Raw genomic sequence first — 13,497 nt, forward strand, 5'->3', positions numbered from 1 at the left:
TGTGTAACTTTCAATCGGTCAAATATTTTTATTTTTCTTGAAAATAATTATATATACAAATATTTTTAATTCAAAAAAATTAAATATAAATAAAACAATTTATACATTCATATAATCAAGAATTATATACACTAATAAATAAATAAAAAAGTATTAACGACACCTAAAAATAAAACTTAAAAAATAAAAAAATAGATATAAATCAAAATATTTAATATTGTAAGGCGACATATTTACCCAATCATGTTTTTTAATTATTGTTTATTAAGATTTTATTTATTTAAATAAATGATAATATAAATAGAAAAATATATTAAATTGACTGAACAATGTCGCACATGTGTGTTGTCGCGGCGATCGTCCACCACCCTCATTAGATGTGGAGTGTCTATCTTGTCAAATATGGGGAGACAAGGAATTCTTGTCTCTTATCAATGAAAAAATAAAATGGGAGTCACCACCTAATATTTTAGTCACTAGGCACCCTAACTAGTCTCAGAGATTGGGTACGGAGACTGGTTGCATAAAGGAAAAATATTAGCACTCCAAATATGTCATACCTAAGGTAAGTTGCATTGCTTTATTGTCTAATAAAAACTAAGATCTTGTCGTGTTTTCTAATTTTTTATCTGTCTATGGTTTAAGAAAAATCTTTCTCGGTAAGAAGGTCATTATATTATCGGGTAAAAACCTAACTGTGCTAACGTCAAATAAAAAAAAACTACCTTTTTAATAACGAGAGTATGTTTTACGTATAAATTCATAATCCGGGATATTAAAAGAAAACAAAATAGTTTTTGGGTGTTTTTTAAAATATTGGCCTAGTTCTCGTGACTTTAATAAATTAGTTATTAAAGTTAAGATGCATGCTAATACATTTTTTTTAATTTTTGTTGTATGAAAATATGATGTGATTTTTTTTTTCTTTGAGAGGCTTGGCCATATACATGAAAAAAAAAAAAACATTCTTTTTTTCAAGGTTTTGATGAAAACCGAGTATTTTAATATTGCATTTGTATCTTTACAGTATAAAAATACAAATTAATATTAAGCAAAATTGCATAACAAAATACGTGGAAAAATCACAAATTTTTCTGAAAATAGTTTTTGAAATTTTTTGTGACTAGGCCAGACCGAGAATAAAATTGGGTTGGGACCGACCCAAATAAATACCAACTATCTTATATTGGGTTGGACTTAGCCTAGTCACGTGGACTGGGTTGATGATCCAACCTGGACTGCATGCACAATAACCAGTTAATTATAATTAGTCGTACTGTGCATGAGCACAGTAACCAGGTAATTATTTTCTTACTTGCAGAATGTGCACAGTGCACGTTCTGCACGCAAGAAGAAAACCAGAAATAGAGATGAGGGGGAAGAATTACCTGGTGGTGGCGTTGTTGTCGTGGTGGACAGCGGCTGTGTTGTGGTGGCAGGAAGTGTTTCCAGTAACGGAGAGAAAGAGACCAGAGAGATGTTACAGTGTTTATCTTTTTCCCTGTCTATCTTATGTTTTTCGGCTCTCTTCTCCTCTATCCTTTTATTCTTTGGCTCTCTGTTTTTTTCTGTTTTGTTATGGCTGCGGTGATGCTGGTGGCGGTGGGAAACTGGGGAGAGCTGAGGGTGGCCGGTGGTCTTTTTTTCTCGGTGTTTTCTTCGACCTCTGTTTTCGCTCTCTCTCTCTTGTTCTTTCTCCTTCTCTGTTTTGTTTTGGTTTCTCCTTTGTTGTTGTTGGTGGCAGCTATTGTTGGCGGCGCCGCTAGTGGCAGAGGAATTGTTGTTGTGGCAATGAGGCAAGTAAGCGATGTTTGCTGCAGTTTATTTTCTTCTTTCCCGTGCAAAGGTGCAAGCCTATATTTCTCTATGATTTTTGTATTTTCCTTCCCCCCACCTCTATGTTTCTTCTTCTATTTTTTTGACGATGATGGTGCTATTGGGGGTGACTGGGAGGGACGATAGCAGCTGGTGGTGGCTCTGGTGGTTGTGGCAGGAGGTCACAATGGACTATGCGGACAGCAGGTGGTTCGCGGTGGTTATTCTTCTTTTCTCTTTTGTTTATCTGCATTTCTTCTGTTTCTATTCTCTTGTTGCTCTCGCTTCTGCTGCTCCTTCTTTGGTTTCTGACGATGGTGGAGCTGCTATCATTGGTGATGCTGTTGGTGACAAGGCATAATGATGGTAGCGCAGCTTCCAACGGTGGAGGGAGAGAAACCACACACACACACACACACACACAGAAAGAGAAAGAGAGAGAGAGAGAGAGAGAGAGAGAGAGAGAGAGAGAGAGATGAGTTACTATTCTTCTTCCCTATTCTTTTGTTTTTCTGTTCTTACCCTGTTTTCAAAACAATCTATGTTCCTCTCTCAAACAATCCCTTGCTTCTTTTTTTCTATCCGGTTCTCTTCTTCAAGTTCGTTTCCTGAAAGTTTTGCCCCCTCTAGTTTCCTTTTTTTTTTTTTCCTTTTTCCTTCCTCGTTTCTGCAGCTTACTTCCCTCTTTTCTCCAAAAAATTTCTCCTCCTCTGCCCCCCATCCTCCTTTTCTCTCTATACCTCTTAGTATTTATAGCCAGCAGAAACGACAGTGACGATGCCTTGTCCTATCATGGTACAGGGCAGGGTGGCGTGAGGCAGCTCTGCACCGTTGACCCCTGCCATTGCATGGCATGATTCTCTTCTTCTTTTGGCGTGGTGACAATGCATGCGAGTGTGGGTGGTGTTAGTAAGGGGACAAGTCAGGGGAATGAGAGAGAGGGTACGTTGCAGGGCAGAGAAACTTCTTCTTCGCCTCCCTCTGCATGTGTAGGGGAAGAAGAAGCACAATGTCATTTAAAACGGTATTGTTTCGTGCTCTCTTCCTTCTTTCTTTTTTTTTTTTTATATATATATATATATATTTTCTCTTTATTTATACAGGGATCCAAAAATAGGTTACAACAAATAAAATAAAAAGAAAACATGAATAATATGCAAGACTATACATATTAGAAATATCATCTAAAAAAATATTATTTATTTTAAAAAAATATATAGTTCATATATACAAAAGATAAAAAAGAAAACATAGATGAATTAGAAAAATCTCTTTGAAAATTAAATGCATAACCAAAATATCATCATCATTTAAAAAAGGTTTTCTAAACAAAATAAAAGAGAAAATAGGGTATTAATGTAAAAATAATTAAGTTTTTAAAATAAAAAAAGGCATTAATTATTATTTTTTTTTAAAAAAGGTTAGGTGTTATTGGACCCCTATCTAGCCCATTTTATTAGGGCCTAGATGCGGGCCTCCAAAATAATAATAATTAATGGACCTTAACACAATGATAGAATGGATGAGTTCCATGTACAGAGTGAGTTATATAGCTTAAAAAATTTGATTGAAACATTGATTTTCTTAAAATTTTAAATTTGGTTTTCAATCTTTTTTTCTTTTAGAAATCAGCTTTTTTGAGCCCAAATTAGCATACAATGGCATGTATTTTTTTTAAGAGATGATTGAAAGATAAAAGAATCAAAGTGAAAAAGACATTATTAAATTAAATGGTTGCTTAAAATTTTATATAAAAAGTGTTTTGGTTTATAGGTTATTGGTCCTTTTAGCTTTTAAAAATTCAATTTTGATATCAAAATTCATTTCTCTCAATCCTTTTTTGCAAGAAGAGAGAGAAGACCGCTAAATTCTGGAAAATAGAGAAAAAGTGATCATTGAAGATGATTATAACCATTAAAATGGTTGAAATTGGTGTCAATAAGTCTCATTTTTATAAGAGGAGTTTTACCTTGATGTTTTTATCCTTCTCCTTGCTTGAGGGAGGATGCAAATATAATTGCATGAATGTTTTTGAATTTAGGTTAGTTTTTAATTTTTGAGCTATTTTTTGAAGTCATGGATAGGTTTATCAATTTGTTTAGAGTGTTTTCTAGGTATTAGAGTAAAAAGATGAGTTTTTATACCAAAAGAAATAGACACCTTTTTTTTTTTTTTTCTTGATGACCTCTCTTTGCTAGATTCTGCACAAAACAAACAATGCATCATTTGTTGTCTTATTTGTTTTTTTAAAACGTTGTCCACCCCATTAAAAAATAAATCTAGGCATAGGAGCGGAGGTTGGACTAGTTTTTTTTGGTCTTGCGTGCTTGGGCTTCTTTTTCTTTTCTTTTTTAAGTTTTGTTGTTTTATATTTGGGTTAAAAAATTGATAAAAGAAATTGTTGAATCTAGTAGAGTTTAAGAATCGGGTCGCAAGTTTAATGGGTTCATTCACAACATTCGAGTTATTATTTGTTTTTTAATATTTATTTTTTTTCTTTATTTTAAAAAAATATATAATCTCACCATTTGTTATCTATGATTTATTTTTTTAATTTAACTCAAAACTATATAAAAAAAAAATCACCCTTTGTTAGTAATGATTTACTTTTGTTATCTCAGCCACAAGTATCTATCACAATTTTTTCCTTTAAAAAAGTGTTTAATGCAAAACAATTCTTATGTTTTTTATCATTGTATAATTAAATGAAAAATAATCTCTAATATAAAAAATTCATTGAATCCAATGACATGCATAACTTGCATTACTTGTTTGCTTGGTTGACTCAAGTTCACTTAATAATTTTTAGTTAAATGCTATTTTTTACTATTTTTGTTTTTTAACATTGAGTTGATTGAGAATTAAGTTTTTTTATTTTGTTTTTTTCAAGATTATTTCCATGCTCTTGCATGTCAACCCATGTCTAATATATTTATATTTTAATATTAAATAAAAATATAGTTAAATAAAAACATGTTATCATGCTTTGTTATTTTCTTGTTGCATTTAGAATATTATTTTAGAATTTTTGTTTGCTCCAACTCGCTGCTTAGTGCAGACCAATTGAATACTAATTGGATAAACGATGACAAACTAAATGCTCGTTATCTTTCCAACCAAACACTCATGTTTTTTAGTGTGTTTGATTTTTAGGTATCTTTTAGTTGTGATTAAAAAAAAAAAGTTTTAAAAAGTATAGATTTTACTTGTTTGGTAAAAATTATGGTTGAAGTTTATGTGTAGCAAAAAACATGCATAAAATATTTGGTGGAAGCATAATTGCGGTTGCTTTTTAAAATGCTTTTTTACTTGAATATGCATCAAAATCATATATATTTTTTATTTTTAAAAATTATTTTTGATATTAGCGTATCAAAATAATACGAAAACACAAAAAAAAATATCAATTTAAAGAAAAAAAAAAAAATAAATTTTTTTTTTTAAAAAAAACATTTTTGAAATACAGAAACAAACAGGGTTTTAAAAACTCGGTTAAAAAAACTAATGCATAAAAATTATATTTCAAACTTAAATTTTTAATGAATCTTGTAATATAAAATATAATTTAATTTATTATAAATATGTTTGTTTCACCGTAAATATAAAATCCAGTTAAAAACAAACGCAACATTGACCGAATGCTTAAGGTTGTTTTATTTAACTAACTGTTGGGAGCTCGAGCTAATGTCTTCGGGGATCACTTCCAACCTCCGTAGCTTTTGGCAATGGGGTGCTGAAGTAGAAGGAGATTCAAGGAGAGTAGCAATGGCAGCGTTTCTGAGCAACAAGTCCTGTCTCGATTTCGTATCCTAATGAAATGCCCTTTCTAAACCTAACTAATTATGACAACATAGCAATAGCTGATATGTCTGATATAAAGGCTCAGTCATTCTCGAGAGCCCTGAATTCACAGTTATCAAACTCGGTTAATCAACTCAGTCCGAGCCTCCAAGGTTAAGTTAACTTTGTCAAACTCGAAGGATGTGAAACTTGATCAATGATTTTAAAACTTTTATCTAAAATGATGTTTTAATTCTTTTTTCCCAGCTCAAGACTGGGTCTCGAACCAGTTATCATAACCATGCTCGAATCTCCCACCCAACACAAGAATTCCACTGCCGGGTTGCGCTAAGGACTCGGTATCAAGAGGCTATTTGAGAGTTCTTTTTAAAAGTGTTTCCGAAAAAATTTGAATTTTTTTTTTACTTTGAATTAATATGTTTTTGATGTTTTTAAATCAATTTGATGTATTGATCTCAAAAATAATTTTTTAAAAATAAAAAAATATTATTGACATGTTTTTCTGAGTGAAAAATACTTTAAAAATAAACAACAACCATACTCCCAAACACCCCTGAGAGTTCTTACAGTTTAGAACAACTTTTCATCTCTGATTATCAGGAGTTTTATCGATAAGTGGTTGCTATGTGATGAAATACTTCCTCAACACGTTGTAAAACGCACCTCAGGTGGCATTTTGCAGTTTAGAACACCTTTTCATCTCCGATCATCCGGAGTTCAGGAATGCATGGTAAAGCAAGGTGAAAATGCTACAGGTTGACAAGTGTTCCAAGCTGTTGAACATGGTGCCATCCCATCTGTTACAGAGTTTATAAAATCTCTGAAAACTTTATTGGCAGCTCATTGTGATTAACTGACCATCCAAATAAATGCAGAACTAAACATAATATTTCAAAGGCTATTAGCACAGCCAACATGAATCTGAGAAAGAAAAGGACGCATATTTAATACACAAGATCGTAATTCCAAGAACAATTACGGAGATATTACATTTTACACGGGCTGTGGAACAACTTGTGATGAGAAATCCTATACTCAACCCATGAAAGTAAAGGACACTCTTAAAACAAAATTGCGATATTGAGAACTATTTAATGATACAGCAATGAAATGGAGCTAGATAGATATGTTGATGGCAAGAATGTGACTTCTTAATTGGAAGAGAAAAGGCCATTATTTAGTTAAGATCCCACAAAAGTGGAACTCCTCGTGATGATTATGAGATGATCATGTCTTCAGCATTTCTGCACAAAGTGGCCATTCGGAGACTCAAACTGGCAAACCCAAGGCATTACCCGTTACTAAGGATGCGATTGGTTGGTATCCCAATATAAAATAGACAAAAACATAAGATACAAAAACATGTTTAGTTGGAGAGACCAGGATTGTCTCTAACATGGTTTGGGAGTGAATTTTTTCAAAACAAATAAGAAGTACAAGAGACATGTCTCCACTGTATTCGTCTATATAACCAAACACTACCAAGCAATAGAGTGCAATAATAATAATAATAATAATAATAAAGCACATATGTAAATATTAGAATTTATTAAAACAGACAAAACAAAAGATTATTACATAAAAATTATGCAAGTATTACCCTATCTACCTCGTACCTTTTTAATAATTTTCCCTTTCTTCTCGAGCAACAATAAGTTCCTCCATATAATCAGCGCCACTAGCATCTGAAGGCATCAGAATCTCATCCTCAGTGGTAAAATGGTATTGCTCCCCAATTGCCCTTAGAAGCTGATATACTTCGAACATAGTGGGCCTCTCTTTGGGCGTTGGCAATACACAATTGCATGCAACTTTAAGGAACTGGAAAATCTCATTATCAACACCCTTCCCAGCCAAAGATTTGTCTACAGCATCTTTAAGTTGAGAATTGCTTGACAGCTGTGTGATCCATTCAACCAGACTCCCCTTGAAGCTTTCAGGAGCTTTAGCCACATGGGTAGGTCTCTCCCCTGTCACCAGCTCAAGCAGCACAGTTCCAAAGCTGTAGACATCCCCTTTTGGAGTGGCCACCAATGTTCTTGCATACTCTGGAGCAACATAACCCAAATCCCCAAATTCTCCATTCACAAATGTACTCAAATGTGTATCAATTGGATTCATTAGCCTGGCCAGTCCAAAATCAGAAATTTTCGGCTCAAAATCAGCATCCAACAAGATGCACTTGGAACTTACATTTCGGTGGATGATGCGAGGGTTACAGTAATGATGGAGCCATGCAAATCCTTTTGCTGCCCTTATACCAATTTTGAGTCTCAGAGGCCATTCCATTGGCTTCCTGCTTTCATCTGCAATATGTATGTGATCATAGAGAGTGCCATTTGGCATATGCTTATAAACCAGAAACCTTTCCTTATTAGCCACGCAGTAACCTAAAAGAGGAACCAAATTAGAATGTTTCACACTCCCCAGAGTAGCCATCTCAGATACAAATTCTTTTTCCGAGTGCTGAGAATCCTGCAATCTCTTAACCATAAGAGGAGTCCCATCCTCTAGCACTGCTTTGTACACAGCCCCTGTTCTTCCTGTCCCGATGATATTCTCTTTGTGGAAGTGATTGGTAGCCTTCAAGAGATCACTCAATTTCATTTTAGAAACTGATTTCTCAAACAGGGAAACCTGGAATCACAAAATCTTCTTAATCAACACATAGCAAGTCCACAAGTATGCCAAGAAGGAATATAGGGATGGTCATTGCATTTTTCAACATAGAACACAGGATCTCAACTGACTTGAAGAAAAATAAAATAAAAATAAAAAGAATGAAAGAAAAGTGTGTTAGAACAACTTGCCTTGATGCCTTTTACTCCCTTCAAACCCTTAGCCCATTTATTCCCCTCGGGATCATCATCCTTCTTCAGCTTCCTCATCATAGACACTCTACGGTAATAAAAGAACATACCAATTGCCACACCTATTGCTGCAATGGTAACCCCGCCAATTGCTGCCCCAGCAATAATTCCAGTGTTGGTTTTCTTTGAAATGGACGGGCAAGAGCTTAAAGGCATCCCACAGAGTCCTGGATTGTTTGCAAAATTTTCTTCGGTCAAGATAGTGGAATTGAAAGAAGTTGGGATTGGCCCAGACAAAAGATTATTAGCTACACTAAAAGTTTTCAAGCGGTCTAGAAACCCAATTTGTCCAGGAATCTGGCCTGTCAACTTGTTGTGGTCGAGCTTAAGGACATTCAGAAAGGAAATGTTTGCAAGATCTGATGGAATTTCCCCCGAGAAATTGTTGGAAGAGAGGTCGAGAGACGTGGCATAAGGAATTATTTTAGAGATATTTTGTGGAATTGATCCAAAGAGCTCGTTGCTGGAGAGATCTATGCCCGTCATGGAGGTGCAATTTGTAAGACCAAGAGGGAACCTGCCCTTGAGACCCATATCCGGAAGTCGGATGTTCAAGACCCTATTCTCATTAGGATGCCAACATTCCACCCCCAGAAAGGAACAGATGAATCCTTCGGTAGCGTTCTGAAAGTTCCATGAAGAGTTCAAGTAATTACGAGTATCCATGAGAGAATCTTTTATGCTCTTCAAGCAAGCAATATCAGTTTCGGTACCATAGCTCAGACTACAGCTAAGCAATAACCAAAGGCAACTAACAACAACTACCTTAAAAACTCGACTGATCAACATCGTTTCAACGAAGATTTCCTCAAATCTTGTCAAAAAGAGAATAATAAAAAAACCCCAAATAGCTATAAGTTGCATATATCAGAGCTCCACAAAGTCCTAGCTTCCATAACAGTAATACCTAAAAAAAAGTCAAGATCAATGCAAGGAAGAGCAAAAATTCAGGGTCCACCCCACATAAAAAAAATCAGCTTCCATAACAACAGATAGAGATATCAACAGCAGCAGCAGAAAGAAGTAAAGCAGAGAAACTGAAAACCAACAGTGACCCAGATGGGTTGACTTGGATATATATGTCGATAAAAACAATAAAAGACGCACCTGATGATAAAGATATTCACGACCCCTAAACCCCAGAAGAGATCAAAGAAAACACTTCTTCAAGTTTGAGAATTTTTTGCATGGCAGCAACATTGAAGCAGCGGTTTTTCCACGGAGAAAAGGAAGAAAAAGACAGTGATAATCAATCAGGTCTGTAAATATATGACAGGATTAAGAGAAGAGAGCAAGCAGGAAATGAATACGGATGGGTAAACGCGAAAGCAATGAATTTTAAGGCGTGTGAAACTGAGAAATGGAGGGGATTGTGTGCTCGTTTTCTTGGGTCAACCAAGGACGGCCATTTTTTCCGAGCTTAATCCATGTAATTGCGAGTGCAAGGACTCGCGTTTTCAGTTTCTTTGACTTGATTAGTTGATTTTTTTTCCTCCTATTTAATATTGTATTTTTCATAAGAATTATTTAATGTAATTTTCTTTGCAATTGCATTCCTGCCTGCTTTTTTTTTCTCTCCTCTTGTTAAATCCGATCCAATTAGGTCGATAAATTTAGTAATTTGTTAACTCAGAATCTGGCTTAATTAAATTTATTTTTGAACTGAGTCCAGATATTCTTTATAATTATTTAAAATTATATAATTTTTTTAAAAAAAAACATCAATTCATTAAAAAAATCAATAAAACAAGGTTAACTCATCCGGTTCACAACCCAAATTTTAAGCTGTATTATCTTATTACCATGCTAATGAGGCTTTTCTGTTTGGTAATGTAATGAGAGTGTGGTTGAAAATGATTGTTATAACCATGCCATAAAAATTTATTTTCCTAAATTCATCAATATTGCAACCATGCCATTAAAATTATATTTTAAAAAATAATTTTAATTAATGTTCAAACTTATTTAATAATATATTTAATTGCCGGTAAAAAAAATAATTGCTGCAACAACATCGTGATACACACAATTGAAGTAAATTATGTCTCTATAAAAAAAATAAAGATAAATATATAAAATAAATTTATATTTAAAATATTTATGTAATAATTTTTTATGTTTTTAAAATATATATTATAAAAAATACTTTTTATTTTATTTTTATTATACCGTTTTTATTATTCATGGAAAATAACTAGACGCTCCATGCACTGGCGGAGCCACGTGGGTGCAAAAAGGGGTAATTGCCCCCTTAATTTTTTTTAAAATGTTTATTGTATTAGGATATTAATATAATAATTTGGGGAGGGTTTGATACATTGGAAAGTGGAAAGTTATTGTTTAATTATATTTTAATATAATATATAATATATATTTCCAGCTCATTTATTTAAATTTTTCCTTTTTTTGTTTTTTTTTCCCTAATTAACAGAGAGTTTTTTTCCTATTAAGTTGTTGTTGCCTGCTTCTTTTTTTTAAGTAATTTTTTTTTTCAAGTCCAATAACTTTTTTTGCTTTATGTTTTAGGTATGATTTTTTTTTAATCTTTTCTATTTATTTTTTTAATCTTTTCTATTTATTTTATTATCTAATTTTATTTTTATTTTTTTATAATTAGTTATTAAAAATATTAGAGTTTATGATAATTTAGGGGTTTTGATATGAATGTGTTCAAATATATTCAAAATAAATGTTTGAATTTTTTAATTTAATCAATTAAATGTTTTTTTTTATTATAAATGAATAAATTAATGTTCATGCAAAATCACTATTTTTTACATCTCTTGTGTTAACAGAGTAAATTATTAAAATTATTTAACTAAGGTCTCTTAGTTCACTATAATTATGGATTAATTATTTAATTGAGGTATTTTAATTTACAATGTACATATATTAATTGTCATTTTATATCACAAATTTATTTGTAATTAATTGTTAACGAGATGCTTGGAGTTAGAAGAGGGTATGGATTTAAATCTCATAAGTTACACTTTCTCTTTCTTAGTATTTTCTCTTATTTGAAACTAGAGTATAATATTAAAACTTGTTTCACATATTTAATTTAGTGAGTTTATACAACTTTTATGTGTGTGTAGAAATAATTTAAATGTCTAGAAATGATTAAATATAATTTAATCAACATACTATATATATATATATATATATATATATATAATTGAAATGAGTTTTGATAAATTGATGTGTATTTTGATATGAATATCATATGAAAGATTTAGAATTATTATATAACTTAACTGATTTTATTATTGTGTTAATTACTATGAAGACATTAATGATAATAATAAAATCACTAGATTCATCAATTAAATTAACACATCACCTATAAAAGTATTTCAAGTGTAAATCCCTTAAGGATAAATAGTTATTCAAAACTTCAAGTTATATAGCTCAATTAAATTAAAAAAAAATATATATTAAAAAATTATAATATTTATTATTAATTTGCTCCCTGTAAAAAAAGCTCTAGCTACTGGCTCCATGGTAATCCATTGAAAAACAAATAGAAGAAAAATTGAAACAAAAAAGATACACTCTACTTCTTTCCTCCTCCACAAATAAGATGATAAATAAGATGGGACGAATAAGTGTGTTTTTGTTGTGCGCGCGTGAAGTTTTCGTAAAAGTTCAATTGGTGTTTGAGAAACATTTTAATAATTTATTTTAGTGTTTAATTCATAATTTTTAGATCTGATTTGGTGACTGGTCCGGATAAAGACCTGAATTTCAGATTTTGACCAGATAATCGAGTTGTCCGGATCAATTTTTTTTTTAAAAAAATCAAAATGACATAGTTTAATTTTTTTAAAAAAATCAACGGATTACAACTGTGTCTTGTCGGGTTAACCAGGTCACCGGTTAACTTGCCAAGTTTTTCATTCCCTGTTTTTTTCAATCCGACTCGATTTCAGTCCTAGGTCAGCTTGGTCTCGGATCGACCTGCTAGGTCAGGTTTCAAAACTATGGTGTAATTTCTATTTTTATGACATTTGTTTTTCCTGATTTGAAGTTTTTTTTTGTTTATGATATCTTTACTTGATTTTTTTTTCCAATTAAGACCTTGCTTTAAGATTTTAATTTTAATGAAAATATAGGTAAACTTAGTCAAATTTTATTCAAATAAATTAAAAAAAAAAATGAGTGATAAATAGACAATTGATAACGTATGATGATTTCAAAACTCGTTAATGTTTTGTTTAGTTTTATTCGGTGTATAAACACAATCTTAAAGGGATTTGAATAGAAAATTAATTTGACCATCAACTCCTTCTAAAAAAAAAACGCTTATATTTTCTCATATGATTTTTAACTTCTCTATTGAATAATTTTATGTTACTAATTATTTTTTATTCTTAAGAAAAAAAAAACAACAACTACCCGTAGGTGTGTGTGGAATATGATTAAAAACATTTAAGGATTGGTTTGGTTTTGTGGTTTAACTTTGCTTTTAAAATTTTTTGATTTATTTTTAGTTTTAAACTATATTTTGATTTTTTTTTATTTGTTGATGTTAGAAATATTTAAAAAAAATAAAAAAATATATTATTTAAATATATTTGTAAACAAAAAAATATTTTTTAAAAAAATACTCTCTATCATAATTACAGATAGACACTACATTAAAAAGCAAAAAAAAAAAAAATACAAAGAAAAGTAATGGAGAAAGCTAGAGAAAACAATAAAACTATGAAAATAAATTGCATAAAAAATACAGCAGAAAGATGTACTGAAAGATATAGATTACACGAAACAAAAAGCAATAGGTTGTTGAGTAAAAATAAATTGTAAAAAATAAAGTTTGATAGAAAAAACTTGAAATTTACAGATAATGGCCAAACAAACCTGGATAAAAAAGTAATCTGATTAATAATATAGTTTTTGCTATAATATTATTTTCCTAAATAACGGTCTACTATTTAAACTCCAGTAAAAATGCCTAATTCCATGGAATATGATGCCAAAATACTTTTCAAACCATAGTTTTCAGACTTGA

At 31.5% G+C, this 13,497-nt stretch overlaps 1 protein-coding gene across 6 annotated transcripts; it reads right to left on the reverse strand.

Annotated features, from left to right (window-relative positions):
• Positions 1-6,147: 6,147 nt before the first annotated feature.
• LOC118049866 (probably inactive leucine-rich repeat receptor-like protein kinase At5g48380) lies at positions 6,148-9,970 on the reverse strand. Of its 6 annotated transcripts, none has more exons than XM_035060003.2 (4): positions 9,594-9,970; positions 8,427-9,393; positions 7,233-8,253; positions 6,148-6,413 (listed from the first exon to the last, which is right to left on the reverse strand). In XM_035060003.2, the coding sequence occupies exons 2-3, from the start codon at positions 9,348-9,350 to the stop codon at positions 7,237-7,239; spliced, it is 1,941 nt and encodes a 646-aa protein (XP_034915894.1). In that variant the 5' UTR covers positions 9,351-9,393; positions 9,594-9,970; the 3' UTR covers positions 6,148-6,413; positions 7,233-7,236. The 6 variants fall into 6 exon arrangements, with proteins under 6 accessions (XP_034915894.1, XP_034915893.1, XP_034915892.1 ...); XM_035060002.2 differs by lacking the exon at positions 6,148-6,413 and adding an exon at positions 6,428-6,537; XM_035060001.2 differs by lacking the exon at positions 6,148-6,413 and adding an exon at positions 6,539-6,890.
• Positions 9,971-13,497: the final 3,527 nt, after the last annotated feature.

Source organism: Populus alba, chromosome 2 (genome assembly GCF_005239225.2).
Source record: "Populus alba chromosome 2, ASM523922v2, whole genome shotgun sequence".
In the NCBI taxonomy this organism is placed as follows: Eukaryota; Viridiplantae; Streptophyta; class Magnoliopsida; order Malpighiales; family Salicaceae; genus Populus; species Populus alba.

Excerpts from the sequence above, each read along its gene's own strand:
- LOC118049866 (XM_035060003.2), bottom strand. The coding sequence starts at position 9,350 with ATGCAACTTATAGCTATTTGGGGTTTTTTTATTATTCTCTTTTTGACA. Across the intron at positions 8,254-8,426 it reads AGGGAGTAAAAGGCATCAAG|GTTTCCCTGTTTGAGAAATC; the intron begins GCAAGTTGTTCT and ends TTGTGATTCCAG.